Genomic DNA, 21503 nt, shown 5'->3' with positions numbered 1-21503 from the left:
TTTTCCAAAGGCTCCAGGAAAAGAACCTCACATTGATTGTACAGGTTGAATTCTATGGATACATATACTCCAAACATGGCATTTCTGCAGAGCTGAAGAAAGTTGCTACAATCTCAAACATTCCAGCACCTTGCATAGCCACAGATGTGTGCAATTTAATTGGTATGGTAACTCACTGTGCAAGGTTCATACCTGATTTCACAACTTCCAAACCACTCTGTGAACTAACCAACAAGAATACAATCTGGAAGTGGGAATTGAAGCCCCAAGTTGCAATGGACAAGATAAAACAGCAGTTGACAAACCACACCACAATGGCCTAGTTTGATCCAACCAAAGAAACACATGCATTAGTGTAGGCCATTCCTGTTGTATTGAAGTCAGCAAAGTCTTAATTGCAACAACAAACAATTGCAGCATATGCAAGTACAGAGCACTTGCACCAGTGGAACAGCACTACTCACAGATGGTATGGGAAGCTTTATCCATCATCTGGGCTTGAGAACATTTTAATTTGTGCTTGTATGGTGCTGATCACAGAATATATGCCTTTAGATCTGATTTTTAACAACCCCCAGGCAACACCATCTGCAAGGCTTGAGCCCTGGAGATTAAGGCTTCAACCTTACACATTCCAAGTGGAATACAAAGATGGACAAGACAACCTGTAGGGCATTTGCTAATAAATAAATCATAATAAAATATATATCCAGAAACCCTGTTGATACTGCATTTTCAATTCTCCAGAGAACTACAAGAATGGGGAAGGAGTACATAAACGTCACTGTCAGCAATGCAGTCCTCAAAGCAATGACAACAGACGAAGTACGTCAGGAAACCAAGGATGCTACACTGCATATTTTCTGCAAACTGGCAAATGCATTGACATTGCATGCAGTGATCCAGCTGTTTATGATTTTATATTGCCTTCAGATTTAACTCTCTGACATCATCATTTGTTGCACCAAACGTGTCCTTCAGGGGAGACTACGTGGGGACTTGATTCAAGTCTTCAAAATTATGAAAGGCATTGATCACATTAAACCAGAGGAGCTTTTCCAGATCTGCAGGGACTCACAGACCCGGGGCCACAAATGCAAATTGGGCTTCAAGGCATTCAAGACGGAAAACAGGAGACACTTCTTCACACAGAGAGTCGTCACAATCTGGAACAAACTCCCCAGCGATGTGGTTGAAGCTGAAAACTTGGGAACATTTAAAATCAGACTGGATAGGATCCTTGGATCACTTAGTTATTAATGGACATCAAACTAGCATGATGGGGCGAATGTCCTCCTCTCGTTTGTAAACTTTCTTATGATCTTAAGACACCTAAGCACCACAACCCCTCCGCTGTGCGTTCATGATCAAGCGGATTCAGCTTTTTTGCGCCGATTTTTTTGTCATTGTTTTTCATAAAATGAAACTGAATTTGCTTTGTTACAGTTCACATGTGTGGCGCCGTGGCCCACAGTCACATATAGGTATAATGATAATAAATATAAGTTTGAATTATTTACTTTTTTCCATACCACACGTCAGCTATTTCAGAGGTCTGTCAAGCAAGCAACATCATTTTTTGAACTTCGGTCAGAACTTTTTTTAGAATAAAAACTCTCTATTCAGCTTGAAATAAAGCATTGATGCAAAAAACTAACTTTCTTGCACTTTTATTTTATAGGCAAAATGGCAAAAAAATCTGATTATCAAAATAATCTGGCAGGCCGACCGCTGTCCTAGGTCTTTCTAAGGCGTTACTTCATCTACTTCTACTCCTCCCATAGTGTAATTATAGTGGACATTTTTGATACCTGCATGTAATACCTTGCACTTGTCCACACTGAATTTCAACTGCCAGGTGTTGGTCCACAAATTAATCTCAGTCCCTTTGAATAACTGCTGAGCTACCCATTTTAGTATCATCTGCAAATTTGACAAGTTTTCTAACTTGGGGGTGCTGACGGTGATTTCGTATTATGTTTTCGCACGTCAGTATAATATAATCGCGCAGAAATGCCGTTATGGGAAATAATCTGAATTGGATCAAAAGACTCAGGGCTATTACTAAGAGACCACCAGGTGTAACGACGCTGATGGACTGGCTGCTCTAGGCCGAGTCATGGTTGTACCATATTCTTTCAATTTTTGCTAAATGGATATAACTGTACTGTGGGGCATGTTCAAAGTTTGGGATATGTTTTTATATATATATATATATATATATATATATATATATATATATAGTCCAACCCTGTCTGGTGCTTTTCCAGAACCTTCTCTTGGACTTTTGAAAGCTCCTTGGTCTTCATGGTGTGGTGGTTTGAATTTGCTCTCTGACATACTCCGGTACCTTCCAGAAACAGGTGTATTAATCTGAGATCACATGACACTTTAATTGCACACAAATGGACTCCATTCAACTAAGTATGCGACTTCTGAAGGCAACTGACTGCCCCACAGCTTATTTAAGTGTGTCATAGTAAATGGGGTGAATACAACCAAGACTATTCAGTTTATCATTTATAGCAAAAAGAAGATAATATAATTAAGCTGTGGAAATATGCGCTACAATTACACTGCCATTGTCAGTGTTTTCAAAATATGCCAACAAAGACCGTACCAATAAAGCACATCGAGCACCCTGCACACGTCAACGTGTTAACCTTGCCAGTAAACATTGTGTTTGGCTCTGCTCCACGGCAGTGTCACACTCACACGAAACACTTATCTGTATTTCTCCATAGCTCGGTTTCCGGGATGTGGACACGTATAGCAGCTGGGAAAAGAAAGATAGAAAGACACAGCCCTGTTTCAGCGGAAAAAGTTAGGAAGCAGCGGCTGCCCGCGTCTTGTTTGCGTCGGCACGGTGCGGATGGCCGAGGAGGCCGGGCCGCCGAGGCGCCGTGACGTCACGGGCGCTCATGTTTATGCAGCAGCAGGCGGCGACGTCGGGGAACTGGCTGCTTCTGGTTCCGACACAAGAAAATACAAAGCACAGCCGGAGAGGAGAGGAGAGGAGAGCCCGACACAAAGACCAGAGACGCTCAGACGCTTTATGCTCAAGACGATCGGAGCCAGGTAACCCGCATTTAAATACCGCTTATTCACCAGATGGTTGAGCTGTCACTCCGTAGCTGTCGCTGGGGTTTCACCGTAATTATACCACAGCCACAATGTCAACATTTGGAAACAAAATACAAAAAAAAAAAATAAGTACCATTTGAAGATGACTTGAGGCTGTCACATAGACTAGATCAACATTCATCTCATTTCGCGCGTTGGGTGTATTGTCGCCTACTGGTTTTTGATTTGATTTTCTTTCGTATGCATTGCCCCGCATGAGGACACAATGAGGGTTAAGTTACACAGATGTCACAAGCAATAGATGGTGGAATTGGAGCAAAGCCTTCACAGGGCACTTCTGTTGCAGATGTCAACAAGCCCACCCTGTGATTCACATCCTGCAAGAGCTGGCCACAGGGAAGTGAAATGTGGAGAGGTGCAAGATGTGAGAGAGATACTGTACGCTGCACCGTGTTGTCTTTTCCCTTTACGTGGCAGCGCGAAGTCCGACAGCTGTAACTCCGTGCACTGTAAACGTGGTCGAGATTCAATCACATCACTTTGATCACCTCCAACTGATCTGGAAATTGCATTGCACATTTCATAGCCACACTCCTTACCTGTGATGCATGTGTGCCTCGGCTTCAAATAAAGAGCAAATTTGGCTGAATTTGCTTTTACAGTTGACACTATTAGTTTATCAATAACCGGTGGGACCGAGGAGCTGGTTGCATTGCAGGTAAAATAGTAAGTCCTCTAGTTCAGTTATCTTTCCCCAAAAGTACAATATGCACTTTGAATTGCTTTTGCCAGAGACGTCAGCTGAAGATACTATCAATTGACAGAAAGGAAAAGAACAACAAGTGCAATAGATGCCGAAGAAGTGTAAGCAAGTAATGGGAAGTGGAAGAGTCCTATTAAAGACGATTTTTGAATGAATATGAATGACATGCAATTACACGAATTCAATACAAAAACAAACAATTACATAATGCATATTCACATTTTTAAAGTAATACCTATGTGCACTATGTGTGTGTATTAATGCATGCGTCTTTTGTTGTTGTTCTGCAAATAGATGTTTCCTGACAGATGATGCAGTGCCATCATTCAGCAACATGGCAGTTTGTAAATTTGTATAATGTTTATATTTTAATGCACTTGGCTGATTCCATTTTCGGCTTCTGGTTTCTTTACGGAGTGACACGTCATATGTGCAATTAAAAGCCTATAACATTTTTTTCACATTATTCACTGGAAACATGTTTCCTTAGAAAGGAGAATGAACTGTGGAAATCAATGCTAATCTTTTTTATGACCTTTAGTTTAAGGTTTATAAGGTTTAGATTTTGAAATCACTGAACTCTTTAGCAATACACAATTGATTGTGTAACAGTGCAATTTGACTGATGGTAATTTTCTGGCTACAAATGTACATTTAAATAAGTGTGTTGCAATTTAACAACTACAAACAGAGGTTATGTGCTGAGTTTGTGTAGGCTTCACAATGCAGTGACAGTAGGGCCCATCATAAGGGTACAGAATTGGAACTGGAGAGCACAGCTCTGTTTTTTGATCAATAAATATTATGAAGCCTTAAAATAATAATTCTCCTAATCCACCATTGTTTGGTGTCCCTTGTTGAGTGGTTGCTATAACATTGATAAACAGAGTGATTCAAGTACATTACCAAATAGCATCTTTAGTTAGATACACTTTAACTTTACATATACATACACTTTTCCTTTATTTATGTATTTAAAGACATGTCTACATTCTTGAATAGCCAATAGCTTTACCTTTTGACATTATTTATTTCACAGGGAAGATGTTCTTGTTTACAGTATATAGACAGGTGGCAGAGTGATATGCCAGGATTCAACACTTCTTTCTAAAGGGAAATGCCTCAGATTGGTTTAAATGCAGAGTAAATCTGAAGTAATGATGACAGAAGCTTAGAGAGGAATAGGACTTGGCAGGCACCTAGTACTTTATGTATTTTTAATTATTAGGAAGTGAGTTGTTATGTCACCCACCAGTGTTGTCAGGGTTTGTTCAGTAACTTTTCTGTGTGGCCCTGGGGCAGTAAACAGCTCTCTCAGGATAACTTTGCAAGGTACTTGTTAGTACACATTTACATTTAAATGTCATTAATTTAAATTGTTCATTTTACTGTAGGTCATGGGTCATTTTCTGTAATCTACATTGAAAGAAAAAAAAGAAAAACAGTTCTGAGGCGCTGAGTGAGCTAACAGTGTGTAGCCTTGATAATGAGGTCAGAGAACAGAAGGTACCTTTACTGACGTGATGGTTCTTTTAAGAGGTCAGACTTCTCACGTCAGCAGAAATTCCAGCAAAGAAAAAGGAAGAACACAGCAGAACAAATCAAATAAGAGAAGCATCTCTCAACCATGGTTCACAGTTACATGGTCACAACACTGTTTTCCTTACTGAGAATACATTTTGCATTTTCTTACATAGGTGATACTTAAATTGTCATATTTAAAGCTTTGTGGACTAACTGTTTGGTTAATAGATTATGAAGATATTTTCTCACATTGAGTCCTAAAGGAGCAAAAGCTTCAGTGCACCCCACATTGTATGAGACCAAGTTCTGAGCTATTCTCACCTCCATACACCACTTCATGTGTATATGTTTTCTACAGCAAAAGGTATGAGGGTGTTTGTTTTCCTTGTTTTCTTTGTACCTACATTTAACAAGGAACAATTGAAGACATTTCTGGAAATAATTTGCATTCTGGAAAATCTGATTTAACCCAAATGAGTTGATCGATTTTTCTTGATACATGCGATAGTAGTGAGCAGTAATTGTCAGCCATGTATTTTTCCAAATGTATACATTTTCATGTAATTTAAATGATCTCTAGATTAAACCAATTATTGGTTATTTACGATATAATTACTTGATTCCCTTGAAAATTGGTTATGCTCCTACTCTGTTAAGAATATGTTACTAAAATTAGAACATGAGGAAAAAATAGAACACAAGTTTCTAATTCAAAATGAAAACTATGACATTTGTATCAGTGGCTAAAATATATTTAGCCATATTATATTTAGCTGTGTTATATTTAGAGAGAGTGAATTATATAGTCTGTTGGTTTTCACGGATCAGTGTATGATTATAGATGATAATGTGAACCACAGTTTATTTGGATTCAATTCTGGAATCTGTTATTTACAGTATGGTGATAAAGATGTGTTGTATGTGTGTGTGTATGTGTGTATATATATATATGCTGTACAAAGGTGAGTGGAAGTGAGGCAGAGGTGGAGTTCATTTCCTATTCCTACTTATTCATGAGGTATGAAAAGCTCTAAACATCTGATGATGGGATGTTTTGTTAAAAATAAGTGGTGAATTTTGCCTACTGTAATATACTTTTGAATCTTCTGAATCTTGTTAATTGTGTGTGTGTGTGTGTGTGTGTGTGTGTGTGTGTGTGTGTGTGTGTGTGTGTTGTAGACAGTCACCAATGTTTCCATTTTGAAAGGAGGAGGATTATAGGATCACTTCTTAAAGCTGAGTTGCAGCAGTAGGCTTCAAAATTATGCGTTTTTACTCTGCCTTATGTTTTGGTTCTTAAAGGATAACGGATAAGCATTTTTGTTTAGATTTTTCCCAGCTTTGGTATGGTATTTTATCTGTCAAGCTTTACACTGCAGACATGGAATTGAAAAATAAATGCTTTTATTTGGTGGTTTATTGATAAATAAATATGTCAGAAAACACACCCTATTATAAATGTAATACATTTTGTTGAGTAAAGGACTTGTCAAATTAATGCAGAAGTACAAAAACTGAATACAGGTGTGATGCCAGATTGCTTGAATTTAAAAATATACACAGACAGGTCTCTACTTTCCAGATTGTGCACAAACATATACAGCTGTTTTTCATTATAATTCCAAAAATAAAGCATCTAAAAGATTATGATAATGGGGTTTTGGAGAGAACCTTGGTTCAAATAGAGTTTTTAGGCCAGTGTTATAGCTGGTTCTGGCCTGCATGCAAAGATACACAAGCAGTTAGTTTGGCACATATAGAGAATAGAGGAGCTGCTCATGCAAAACCCATCAGTGCTTAGCCAAGCTTGTGTGTTTCAGGTCACTCTGTCCGCCTAGTTATTTGCTTTCTCATTGTCTTACTGTCTTCCCATGTCTTTTGGCCTTTCATCTAAAAACACAACTGCAATTAAATATTTAATTGGAATTGACCTATTTGAGCTGCTGTTGGTGCTCAAAGGTTTCTCAAAAGGGATTAGATGGTGTCTTCAGCTATGAGCAAATCAATCTATGAGCAACTATACAAATAATCTCTCCAGCTGTTACAGCTTTACTGCTCACACCAGGTAAAGTGTGTTTATTCCCAAGGAAGATTCCTTTTCCTGTATCATATCTAGAACAGCAATTGTCTATGTATGCTAAAATAAAAAGAAATCCAATAAATTCTAAACAGAAAGACTCGGTCTTTGTAAAAACACTACAAACATGATTATAGAAATCCCCTTAATCTCAGGCAGCAGATTTGCTTGTTAGAAATTTTTTAAATTCCAAAAATCCTAGTCTCTTAACAGTCCTTGATCTGCTATTTCCTTTGTGTTTTTTCTTTAAGCTCTAACTTTGTCCTTGCTGAAAATCTAACATTTAGATAGATTGCTTTCTATTTCCATAAGAAAAGGATCATGCATAGGGCGTTGTTTAGTCTACTGTGTTAAAAGTCTCTGCTTCATAGTGTTTGACTAACCTTGCTGTTTTTCTAAAGGCTTTTTATCCATAATAAAAGGCTTTTGATCCATACAATTTCTTGCTTTTTTATTTTTATTTTTGTATCATGTTGTGTCTCTTCGGTGGCAGTATGTAAGTGCTTTATTGAGCCATGTGCTTTGACACTTTTAGTTTGCAGCTGCCAGAGTGGCAGAACTTTATATGTTGGAAGACATAACATACCCTTTCAGTTCTGTGTAATTTAAAGAAATGTAATTACCCAGGCTTTCAATTGGAAAATTGTAGGTGGTGAATTGTTTTTTTTTTCTTATTCATGTGGACCATCCAAGAGACAGACAGGAGAGTCACACCCATTCGTTCTCTGGAGAAATGTGCATGGATGTTGTGATTGCTTAATGCATTGTTGTAATTCCCGCAAAATGCATACAGACAACAGAAGTCATAATCCTATAACTTTCAGCAGCAGGAACATTTAAAGTTTTGGTGATCGTACCGAAATCTCTGAGAAATGATCACAATTTGTGCTTGTTGATAGTTTGTTTTGAACTTTTTATTCATGACATGGAAAAAGAAAGGCAAGACTCAGCTTTGCCCTATTGAACAATATATGATTAGCGCTGGATTGAACATGGAATTTTATTGTTCGAATATCCTGCCAAAATTTAAATATATTCAATGGTTAGCAAACCATGGGCCAGATTAAGGGCCGGATTAAATCAAAACTTTGACCCACCCGCTAATAGCAAACTAAAAACCTGTATACATTTCTGATTAGAAGAAAGTGGCATCTTACTAAAAATGAAGCTGCAACCGAGTACAGTTCTGTAGTTTTCTATTAGTGGGTGGGTCAAAGTTTTGATTTAATCTGGCCCCATAACTAAACAAATATTTCTGAGAGAATTAAAAAAGGCACTTCCCATAGACTATACATTTGCATGTTCTTAGCGTTCCTGCAGAACTTCAGACCTAATGCAACTAAGAGACTTCAGTGCATTTTGGTCATGTTATGGGTAGTTGCTCTCTCCACTCTTTTGCAATCCTTGTGGAGCATCTAATACCAGTAAAATATCATCATGCCCAAAAAAATATGAAAATGTGAAATGTACTGCTCAAATGAAAACCGATATGTTCAATGCACTTATCCTCCCTGTCTTTTTCTCATTTTTCTTTTCTCTGATTCAGATCCCCTAGAAGAAGAGTGTTGACGGCATGCAAAGTAGTGAAATATCTTCAGACAGCACTGATGATCCTCTTAGTAGTGGCCTACACCGAAATCGACAGCCTCGAATAGTAGTAATCGGTGCTGGCTTGGCTGGCCTCGCAGCTACTAAAACCCTCTTGGAAAACGGCTTTACGGATGTTACGATCCTAGAGGCATCAGACCGCATTGGAGGGAGAGTGCAAACCGTTCAGCTCGGTAAGAATATCTGATAACACATGGCACAGAGGGGCAGTATTTTCAAGTAAGTCTATTTTAAACCATTGAAGGAATTGTTTGAAAGGCTGAGGTGACACCGGATGCTGAAGATTGTCTTAAAGGGGCATTTCCTTCTTCAAGTGAAAGGAAGTAAACCTGCTACATTTCAACCCAGTGCTTGTGTGCCCCTTCTATCACTATTTGGCTGTATTTTGTTTTCAGACTGTCTCAAGTAGCATTGCAATGTACTACTTGCTGGTCGGCAATGCATGCCACCACTGTTGTTCATCAGAAGGTCCAGAATGAATTAATGGGCCAAAGGGAGACAATACTGGAGAGTCACGTCACAAAGTCACTAGGCAGCATCAACTCCATGGCACTGTTCATCTCAAAACTATTGGGGTTAATGAGTTTATCACTTAAGTTAATATCATCAAAATCAGTGTGCTGGATCAGAGAAGGGACAGACACATCCACTGCAGACCTGCACCAGTACAAAGAAAATTAGATAAAATCACAACCCATTCACTTATAATCAAGTGATTACTATAATAACAAATTCAATTAAAAATAAACAGTACACAACAAACTCTCCACCAAGATGAAAGGGTTGTGTTTGTCCCTTGCAGATCCACACACAGGTTCAGTATTGTAATAAAATACATTTATGTTGTTTAGTCAGTACAGGTAAAGCAGTAATACACTTTGTATTACTTCATTAGATCCAGGTTCTTTGAAAGATCCTGTTGGGAGCCTCTATTTAATGGTGCTAATTAGTTAATTAACAGATGTAGATTTACAATTCTATCACAGTAGATAGATATCGAGATTATGAGAGAAAAAACTAAATAATGGGATACTGTGTGGACCCAGAAAGAGAAAAATAAAACCAAATCTTGTACTTTTTTTTTGAGAGAGGGAAGCGGGCTTTCATACCGCTGTTCATAATTTTAAATAATATTTTACAAGAACTTGTGAAGGCATTTACACTAAGTGGGGAATATCTAACGAGTCACAGTCAAAACTAAGAAAAAACAAAAACTGGCATATTATTCTGGCTGTTGAGTTTCAGTTATACTTTAGGATAAAGGACTAGGAAATTATTTGACTAAATGCTTAAAAAAGCACGTTCAAACTCACCATAATGAATACTGTTCAAAATATAGTGTAGATACAAAATGACTGTGATTACGCTGGACTGACTTTCAGGAAATAAGGAGCATTATTTTTGCATTTCATCTCTTCAAAGTAAATTGTACGTGTGGTTTCTAAGAGATGCAATCACTATGCAGTTCTGGTTCAGGAGAATGTACTAAACTGTGCAATACTGCTCGATTTCTGCAGGCCTAGGACAGTGTGATTGGGTTAGGGCTATATTTTCTTTAAGTTCCATATAATCTTTTCCTCTTTTGTTGTTATTATAGCTTTGTTTAAATTGGTTATAAATGTAAATAATTGGCAGATCATTGTAAAATAGTGTACAAGTACTTGACAAGTGGAGCATATTTATTTATGGCTTTGAAACTGTAACCAAGCTGCTGTCAATGGAAACACACCTGAGTTGTAGGACGAGTTAATTCAACATATCCACATTTTTTTAAGGCCAAGCATGTGGCAAAGCAGGAAAGACACAAGATATGGGTTTATAAGAATTCATGTGTAATATCCAACTGAGCAATCTTCAATAATGCTTTCATTTGTCTGTCCCACTGTGTTCTCATGGTGTGCTTTCTAAAATTGTGTCGAAACTTTGGTAAACATAAGAACAAACAGTTTTGTTCCAGCCACAGTGTGCAGGAAGTTGGTATTCATGTTTCTTTGCTTTTTGATTTGACAAATCTTGCAGGACAAGCAACCTTGGAACTTGGAGCTACCTGGATTCACGGTGCCAATGGCAATCCAGTCTTTCATCTGGCAGAAGACAATGGCCTCCTTGAGCAAACCACTGATGGGGAGCGAAGCGTGGGCCGCATCAGCCTTTACACCAAGAACGGTGTTGCCCACTACCAAACCAACAATGGCAAGAGGATCCCCAAAGACCTCGTTGAGGAATTCAGCGATTTATACAACGAGGTAAATGTGCAATGTATGACTTGTAGTCAGACTGACAGGCCTGTCATCGCTGAAATGGCATTGCTTTTAACTTTTATTTTATAAGAAGCTGGAAAACTCTGCAGCGTAATAACAAATTATCAAAGTGGAACAATGTTAAGACATTTATTTGTAAATCCTTCTTTGTTCTATTTTCAGAATTGGAAGTATTACAATAGGTCATATTTGATATAATACCATTATAGGTGATTCAAATCCCTCTGAAGACCCATCAACATAATATTCTACAACAGATTAAATCCTGTCATTTTTAATCTTGTTAGACAAGAAGTCTCAGATATTAAAAGAGTTCTGTTGCTTCCCTTTTCAGCACCTGTTGATTCTCCAATTTCCTGGTTACAGATATAGATTTAATTATGTGTTCATGTTTAGCTGGATCACAAAAAGGGTAGCCCTGGGAATTACTGTATTTCAGTTCTTAACAAAGGGTCTTTGCCAGTTTGCACTTGAAGGTTGACATAAGCAAGTAGGTAATTCTTTGAACCATTATATTGCCTTTCATAAGGACCATCCGCAAAAGAAAAACAATCATATGCTAGTTAAAAAGAAAATGTACAGTATTTCTCTTGCAAAGGGATGCTGTGTTTAGCACATTTACTTTTATTTTGGCAGTAGTATGGGGTACAGATTAGGGCTCTGGATTCCTGAGCGGAGGGTTATGGGCTCAATCCCAGGTGGGGTACTGCTGTTTTACTACTGCTTGAGCAAGGCACTTTATCTACAGTGCTCCAGTAAAAACCCAGTTGCATAAAAGAGTTATTGTATGTAAAAAATTCTGTGATATATTGTAACAATTGTCAGTTGCCCTGGATAATCATAATAATAATATAGCATGAATGTTTGTACATACCCTGGAAGGTGGTGTATTAACAACGCCCTGTTTGGCGGGGTTCTGTGTCAGATATCCAATGATGCTTTATATGATTCGGTTATGTGCTGTGGAAATGCAATTAGGTTGGTTTTAAAGAGATACTATACAGTGTCTTATCTCATTTCTTTATTGTTAAACAGACTATGCCTGTACCTTCATAAGGAATGCTTCATTGGTCAGAAAAAACACACACAATTGTATTTTTCACATTTTCTTTTGATTATTGATTAACTCGCAATAAGAAACATCACCAGTCAGTATTGCAGTACATTGGTGTAGCACCTCTAAACGTCCTTCATAGTGGAGTCAATGAAATTAGCCGTTCATGCGGAGCCTCTGAATACACGTTTGAAAAACTATTCATCATGAGAATGTAATGATAGCTGGATTGCGAACCCAGCCTCCCCTAGCATGAATGAGGTGTATTATTAAATTAACTGTAGAGACCTGGAGTATAATGTAATCGATTATTTAAATAATAGTACTGTTTTTTTTCAAAGAAGATCAATGTACAATTTATTATAGATTTGGCACCCTTTCTGTCTTTTGTTAATGTCATTTTTCAGACGAGAAATTATACAGGATTACAGAATTTTAATTTTGTAATTTTTACACTTTCTTTTATAAGATTTTATACAATGCTGCATACTTTCAAATATATAGTTCAGCTGCTCAAACCCATGGAATTTAGTGTGGGGAAAAAAAATGTTAAATTTGATTTGAATTGTAATATGATCAGTTCTGCCATTTTCTGGTTTCTGTAACAATGTTTACAAATATGATGTTTCCCACTTTGCTCAGCAGATTTAATTTAATTTAAATATTTTATTTTACTACTTTAGCAATATGCTGCTTTGGCATGATTTAGTACTATTAAAAATCATGATATTTTAATCATGAGAATTTTTTTTTCTTTGGTATTGCTGAAAGCTTGATTCTGACACAATTGTGTTTCTGCCCTGCAGGTCTACGAGCTGACTCAGGAGTTCTTCCAGAGCGGGAAACCAGTTGGTGCTGAGAGCCAGAACAGCGTTGGAATATTCACACGTGATGTGGTGCGCAAGCGAATCATGGTTGATCCGGATGACTCGGAGGTCACAAAGAAACTCAAGCTGTCCATGCTGCAGCAGTACTTAAAGGTGAGCAAAACCTGCTCCTCCACTCAGAGTCCTGAAAGGGGCTGCCAGAGTGAGCTTCAAATTCTGCTTTTGAGAACAAGAGCACAGAAATGCAGTACAAATAGTCTTTGGATTGAGGATAGAAGGTTTTTACCCAATGAGCCATGTGTATATGGAGGAAATTAACCCCCAACTTTAGAAGCTTAGCTAAGCCTGTGCCCAAGTATAAATGCAAGAAGTTATCCCAGCTTTTACACCATTGTTTACTTTGCTTCCATGTGCCTCCCCCATTTCTGCCCTTGCTAGGTGCTCCTGGGTTGTCTTTACATGAGTGGTCCTATTGAACTGCCTCATCCATAAGGTCCTTTCTCCAAAACCCAATATAATTTATTATATTTATTGTTTTGGATTGCTGTTTGCATCTCCTGAACCACAGCAGTATGATGGCCTCTTCTTGGTCATAGGTGTTAGGCTAAACTGAGCAGAGATTGAATTGTCCTGGTTACATGATTCATGATGATGTTTCCAGAAGTTGTGGGAGTTTGACCAAGCATTTGGAAGGGAAGACTGACCACTTTCTGTGGGTTTTGTGTTTTCAATCAGCCTTACCATTTTAACACATTTTAACATAACTTAACAATTAGTTTAACTGAGAAGTTTGTCACATTGTGTACACCTTAGTTTATGGTAGATTACAGAAAAACTATAGAAAACCTGGGGATACATACTTCCAACACATTTCAGGGGATATTTGCATTGAGTTTCAGAATGAACCATGAATAGTACTGGGAATAGACATATGGGAGGAAAATATTGGTATATATCATTATAGTTCCAATACAGTTTCCTTCAAGTGGAAGGACTCAGGTCAAAAGTACACACTTGAATGGATAAGAAACATAAATGTTCACATACTTTTGCTGTGACGACTGTGCCATTGAAAAGCTGCAGAATGCAGAAGGACCCTAGGGTAGACCGCTGCACAGCTGAATGTCTCACAGATGGTCATCAGACGCTTATGGTCCTGATTCCAAAAACATGGGAATTTTCAGTGATATAGCCTGTAGTGGATTTCAGGAAGATAATGCCCCCCCCCCCAAAAAAACAAAAAAACAATCCCCAGATTCAACCTGGATTATTTACATCAGAGAGAAGAAAAACATCTTTTGAAAATGATGCATTGGCTTCTGCAATCCTCTGACACTAATCCTAGAATGAGAAAAGTGTGCAATAGCATAGACATGTTCTGAGGAGTCCAAGGAGATGATTAATGGACAACAACAGATGGTAGTTAGGAATGACAGAATGTACAGCCATGATAATGAACAATGGCCATAATAAAATGTTGCAAAAAACTGGAAACTATGTTTATTTACAGCATTCTTGTAAATCGAGTAGTAAATGGTGATACAAATGAAAAACATGAGTCTATCCTCTTTGCCTTAATTTCTATGACATCAGTGCATGGCCTCATAATTATCACACCCTGCCCTAAAATCCTTTTACTTTCTGTCACTCTCCTAATTTGTTTCTTTCTCCGTCCGTCTGTGTCAAGAACCTTGGTGTTACCCTGAATATCTCTGTCTCTCTCTGTCTCAGGATACCTCTTCCATGACACACTCCTACTATTGCTCTCTAATTGTTTACAGGTTTGTTTGTTTTTTTAAAGAACCAGCTCTCTCGGGTTCCTGATCCAGGCCCTATTTCTTGCTAGATTGGACTATTGCTGCTCTTTCCTGGCTGGCCTCCATGTGTCAGTAACCCCCTCTCTAGCTCAGTGAAACTCAGTATCTTCTCTGCCATTTTCCTCCCATGCAACCCCTCCACTTCATGCTTGTCACTGCCTACCTATCTCTGTCACATCACAGTTTAAGATTGTTTTTGCCTACTGCTTTTGTCATCTAAATCCTTTGACTGTCTCTGTAGCTCCTCCTGTCCTCTATGATCATCTTATAATAGTTGTACCTTCCCCTCACTGACCTCTGTCCTGTTTAACTGCTCATTCTCTTCCTTTGCCTGGTGGAACTAGGGACATCAGGACTGCAGCACATCTGAGCATCTTCTTCCACCTCCTCTAAAGTTACCTACTCAGACTTCAGCCTGCACCCATTGCTTCTCTGGTGTCTTGTCACCCAACCAGATTTAACAGTTTTCTTCTACTTGAGAAAACAAAATATAGGTAAACTATTTTATGCTAAGAAGGGTGCTGCCTGGTTTCTTTATGATAAACAAGCTTGTAAATGCAATCGAACTGTTTCTCATATATCATATCAATGTATTGTTAACCTTAAAATTAATATATATATATATATATATATATATATATATATATATATATATATATATATATATGAATATTTGTTTACGGCGTACCGTGCTGAATCTTTACAAATCAGAATTGTAATTGTATCTAAATAAACTGTGAAACTTATATTTACTATTGTGTTCATGGAATAAATATATTCTATAGTAAATTGTAATATTGATCAGCTGTATTAAATCAAAATGTGAACACTTTAGAAAATATGAAACCGTGAAGATCTTTCAGCCATGAGTAATTCTAACTGAAATTCCCCATTTTTATCTTTTACCACTGAAGTAATTATATTAATTGCAAGGGAATATAAAGTGCCTGTCTTTGTGCTTTGGAATTTACCAACTTTAAACATAGTATGTATGCCTTTTTGTGTTAGAAATACTATAATAGTGCCTGTAATTGGACCCCTGCCTTGCTCACTCTGTTTTTAGCTTAATTAAGACTACATTTTCTGGGTGTTGACTTGGCAGAAACTAGTAATTGTGAAATCAGATGTGCACATCTTTGAGTTTCACAACTGCTTTTTTTTTTTTTTTTAAATCAAAGCAAGTCTACATATAGCATTGAAATGTTTCGGCTCCAGTTACCGGATCTTATCTATACATTTTTAAGTTTGTGTAGGTGTGGGTGTTTTGTTGTATTTTTTATAATAATGTTTTTCTTATTACTTGCATATTTTGAAAAGCCTGAGTGTGAGTACAGTTTGCCAACACTGGAAGAGTTAAAGGAGTTCAGTGCCAGTGACCTAGCTCTGCTCTTTGTGCTCTGGTCTTTTTTGTCTCTCCTGTGCAGGAACAAAGGATTGTGGCTACTAGTAATAACACTTGCTGATTCCAAATTGGGTGGTTTATTAAGAATAAATAATGGGTGGATCTACATTCTACATACAAATAAAAATGCGTAGAATGTGTAGAAGACAGGTAGAACTGACTTTGTGCTATCACACAACAGAAGTTGGAGTAGGCCTCTGACACGACTAGTGATGCTGCAGAAGGAAACTCACTGTTCTTACCTCCAAACGCTGATAAATGTTGGAACCCACCGTCTGCTGCTGTCCTATTAGGCACATCTGATTTCTTCCCACTATGCAGGTGGAAAGTTGTGAGAGCAGCTCCCCCAGCATGGACGAGGTGTCATTGAGTGAGTTCGGGGAGTGGACCGAGATCCCGGGCGCCCACCACGTCATCCCCAGCGGCTTCATCAAGATTGTGCAGCTGCTGGCGCTGGGCATCCCAGAGTGTGTGGTGCAGCTCAACAAGCCCATCTGCTGCATGCACTGGAACCACTCGGTGCGCCAGGAGATCACGGACACCGAGGACCACAACAGTGACCACCGCGAGTCCTCCATCCGGGGGCACCAGGTGTACGTGGAGTGCGAGGACTGCGAGTTCATCCCAGCGGACCACGTCATTGTCACCGTCTCCCTGGGGGTCCTCAAGAAAAACCACGAGAGCCTGTTCTCGCCACCGCTCCCCGCAGACAAGGTGATGTCCATTGAAAAGCTGGGCATCAGCACCACCGACAAGATCTTCCTGGAGTTCGACGAGCCCTTCTGGAGCCCCGAGTGCAACAGCATCCAGTTCGTGTGGGAGGATGAGGCCCAGCTGGAGAACCTCACCTACCCAGAGGAGCTCTGGTACAAGAAGATCTGTAGCTTCGACGTGCTGTACCCACCTGAGCGCTACGGATACATGCTCAGCGGCTGGATTTGTGGAGACGAGGCCCTGGTGATGGAGAAGTACGATGACGAGACCGTGGCCGAGACCTGTACTGAGCTCCTGCGTAAATTTACAGGTTAGTGTGCCTACCAGGATACCTTTCCGGGAGCTTCAACTGGGAAACCGGAAGTATGGTCAAGGATGTTGTTTTTCCATGTGATGAATCTCAGAGCTTGAGTACTGGCAGGAGAGGGAGAATGCTCATACCCTTGTTGACCTGCTGCTTTCTGATTAAGGCTGAAAGGTTACTATGATCTTGAGGGAGATGTCCTAAGCGTGGCTGTTTCCAATAATGGCAGCAAAAAGCAACATTGTTGTGCTGCAAATACCATGAAAGACCACCATTGGGCTCACTCTGCTTAATGAGGTGTAGCTTTGAGGACACACTCAGTAGATAAAAGGTTAATTAGCTTTTTCTTTAGCTCTTTACCAACAGCAGAGGTTTGGACACATGAAAGGTTTCCCAAATGTCATTCTTAAAAAATTCTGTTAGTTAAACTGTGACGGGGAAGGACGCTAAGTTGAATTAGGGTTAAGTGTACTGAGATTATTTAATCTAGTAACTGCCTTCTGCCTTGAGGGTAATTCTTCAAAGTATGAAAATGGATTTAAAAGTAGGCCTTCAGGGCTAGATGCGTAACACAAAATTGGCTTTAGCTCCTGCATTGTGAATTTGACTATTAGTATTATGAATATTATAGGAACATGTAGTTATTCTATTTAAAGTAATGACACACTTTGTTTTATATTTATAGCTGATAATACCCATTAAAACAATTTTTGTATTTTTGTTCTTGCTGTATTGTTAATCATTTTGGTGCATAAGAAGGGGTTTTTGATGGTGGCATTTTACTTCACTTTTTCCAGTTACGTTTCCTGAAATAATTTTATCACATGATTTAGTTTTGGTCCCTCAGACATCAGTATCCTTAAAGAAAAGTTGAATAGCTGCCACAATAATAGTACACCATTAAAGGCAATTATTTCAGTTTTTGTTAGTTAATGAGATTGCCTGTGGGCGGATGATGCACAACTGTACATTTTACAGCAACTCTGCATTCTCCAGAATGGCCAGTTTCCTTATGAGCTTTACAGTAAAGCACAATGCTGATTCATTGACTGACAGGAAAAGTTGATTAAACCGGTAAGTCCAAAGTTATTTAGAGCAAATCTTTCATTTAAATGAGAATGAGGTTATTAGATCTTCTGTCGGTTTCCCTAGGTAGGCTTAGTACAGAATTAAAAGGCCCCTCTGTGACAGCCAAACATTAAGATAATTGCCTTTCGGGCTGATTTATTACACATATATTCCTTCAGCTGGTGGTATTACTTTGAGGCTAACTGGAGTTAATTAGTATCCTGGAGGTGGAACTAGATCACTTCTGAGCCACTCTAATTTTGATAGTTCCACTGTCAGATAGATTCATTTATATTCAACTTAAGACAAATAACCTTATTGTTCTCAGTTTGTGGTAAATGCCTGAGCAAAGAACAAAGAGATGAAGGAAAACGACAAACCAAGTATTTTTAAAACGGTGACACATCAGTGCTATACCTGTCCTCGTCTGGCTGGGAGCTTTTTTGGACTGTGCATAAACGAGGTAAATGGTAACAGCAAAAAGCATCAGATCTCCTTTAGAAATATTCGAGGGAGATCGCTTCAGTGAAAGTGGAGTGGGTGGTTCAAAAATGATGTTCAGAAAGTGGTTAAGGATAGGTCTCATAGTGGAAGGACTTGTTCTGCAGAGGTCTGGGATTTCAAAACAATTATTTCTCAATTATTTCAGAACTCCCAGCTGTTACAACACCTGTATTATATAACACTTCATCTTCAGCACAGAGAGCCAGTTGACCAGGAAGGAAAGACCTTCAGTGGCTAAGACGGCTCTCTGCAGCCTGTCTACTGCCTTCAGAATAACCTGCTGCAAATAAAATCAGAATTTTTACACCCTGCAGAGGATGAATGTCCCAGAATACCTTTCAGCGTTTTTTTCCGTGTTCCTCCCTGTAGGGAACCAAAACATTCCAAAACCTCGGAGGATCCTACGCTCCTCCTGGGGCAGTAACCCGTACATCTACGGGTCCTACTCCTACACTCGAGTCGGCTCCAGCGGGATCGATGTCGAGAAGCTAGCCATGCCGCTGCCTTACAACGAGAGCACAAAAGCGCCAGTAAGTGGAGGTTTGGTCACATTGTTATTTAAACCAAACACCATCATCTCCAGACAGCACTTTCAAATGAAGGATGTCAAGACTACATCTGTACATTTCCTGTGTTTTATGATTTTAATTTAATTTCACCAGGGCTTTTCACAGCTTGTATTTTAAAGCACACATTCCTCTTTGTCATTCAGCCCTTCCTGCTGTGATTTGCATGTTTCAGCTTGCATCCTTCCTGTGATGCTGCTTTCAGCTGAGACAAGACTATGACAAATCTATGTGTAAAGTGTTTTATGATCATCATCCAAGTACTGTATGATGGGTTTAATGAATGCAGGATAAGGGTTATATCTCCCATGCAGTAGGACTTCAGCAATATGGCCCACATGTGGTAAATGGATTGATCTGAGGCCAAAATTATTATGAAAACACACTTCCAAAAGTGAAGGGATAGTGAATTAATCTTGGACACTAGCCATTCCGTCTTCATTATAAACTGTGGTGCCAACAATGACACATTCAGTGTAATTAATTGAATTACACTGAGAACCTTTCTGTTAGCAATTTGTTTTTATGGTATAGTTGCTTATAGTATACCTTATGTTCACATCTTCCTTTCTCTTATTGTTGTACAGCCTCTGCAGGTGTTGTTTGCTGGAGAGGCCACCCACAGGAAATATTATTCCACCACCCATGGTGCTTTGCTGTCCGGTCAGAGGGAGGCAACTCGCCTCATTGAAATGTACCAGGACTTGTACAACGTAGTAACGGCAAAGCCTAAAATGTAAAGAAGAACCACTGACTAGTGATACAATTATCTGTTCATGCATCTTTTTAATTAGTAGGGCATCTAAAGAAAAGTAATCTTGTTTTTGACTGTATTTGAATATAGAGCTCTGTAGGATTTATTTTGAGATGTACTGTAAGGCAGAAAAAGGGTGCTCCTGCATCTTTGTTTTACATTTTCTTGAGACTTTTGTTGAAATAATACATTTTTAACATTTCTATATATTTCTTTTATTTTTTTTGTAAGTGCCTTCTGTATTTAATTTTGTGTTACAAAAAATGAACAATGAATACTAATAAATCACATTGTATTAAGGATGCAACACTCCATTCGTGTTTTTAGTTTAGTTAGTTCATAAGATCCACCTTAATACACAAATTCATTGCCTCCTGGTATTCAACAGAAGACTTCTTGAGAATTGGCATTCTACTAGTACTTAAGGGGGATCTGGTTTGGTTTTGTGTCTTTACATGTTGCTGTAGTTTATGAGTAAGATATGTCAAGTTTATCATATAAGCAACTTTTAAGACAGTATGTATGTTATTTCAGTGTTTCAGTGTTTCCTAGATAGCAGAAACACAATGGAAAAACTAAAAAAGCACCACATTTGTCTTTCCCAAAGGAACCAGTCATTACATTCAGTGGTTCACATGTGTTGCTGTGTCAAGACTGAGTTATTATATTCTCCTTTCCAGCAACAGAGGAGATGAATGCACAGTGCAATCTGCAGCGGTTGTTTTGATCGGAGTGCATTCCAACATTCGCACCGATTGAATCATCCCACTCGCCTGTGTTGATTTTGTATGAATAGGGTAATGCATGGGAACATGTGTTAGCTGTGTGCTTTTCAGGTGTTCGCAAGCTAAATACTAACTTTCATAGTCCAGTACAATCTGCACAAAGTAATTAGTTTTGTCTTTTGTATAACGGGGCTTTTAAAAATAAATGCCATCCAGTCTGAGGTGACTTCACCACCAGAATATCTATTTTTTTATTATAGTTGTATGACCAAAATGAGCATTATTATTGCTTGATAATATATATTATCTATTTATATTTGATGAAGGCCTCCCCAAGATCTTTCCAGGTACTTCGATCAACAGCTTCTCTTTTCCTTGTTACGCCTGCAAAGTTTATGATTTCATCTTTCCATCTTTTATGTGGTCATCTTCTATATGCATTCCATGTGAT

General features: G+C 38.6%; 1 protein-coding gene across 1 annotated transcript; it reads left to right on the top strand.

The window, feature by feature from the left end:
* The first annotated feature begins 2938 nt into the window (after window positions 1-2938).
* On the top strand, window positions 2939-20629 carry smox (spermine oxidase). Its single transcript, XM_066719777.1, has 7 exons — window positions 2939-3078; window positions 8995-9229; window positions 11076-11302; window positions 13178-13351; window positions 16739-17441; window positions 19377-19537; window positions 20161-20629. The coding sequence occupies exons 2-7, from the start codon at window positions 9022-9024 to the stop codon at window positions 20311-20313; spliced, it is 1626 nt and encodes a 541-aa protein (XP_066575874.1). The 5' UTR covers window positions 2939-3078; window positions 8995-9021; the 3' UTR covers window positions 20314-20629.
* Window positions 20630-21503: the final 874 nt, after the last annotated feature.

Source organism: Amia ocellicauda, chromosome 13 (assembly GCF_036373705.1).
Source record: "Amia ocellicauda isolate fAmiCal2 chromosome 13, fAmiCal2.hap1, whole genome shotgun sequence".
NCBI lineage: Eukaryota > Metazoa > Chordata > Actinopteri > Amiiformes > Amiidae > Amia > Amia ocellicauda.
Note: the sequence above shows the minus strand (reverse complement) of the source record. Positions and strands in the feature narration are given on the sequence as shown.

Coding starts and splice junctions, on each gene's coding strand:
- smox (XM_066719777.1), top strand. CDS start 9,022: ATGCAAAGTAGTGAAATATCTTCAGACAGCACTGATGATCCTCTTAGT. Junction 13,352..16,738: donor TGCTGCAGCAGTACTTAAAG/GTGAGCAAAACC, acceptor CCCACTATGCAG/GTGGAAAGTTGTGAGAGCAG. Junction 17,442..19,376: donor GCTCCTGCGTAAATTTACAG/GTTAGTGTGCCT, acceptor TCCTCCCTGTAG/GGAACCAAAACATTCCAAAA.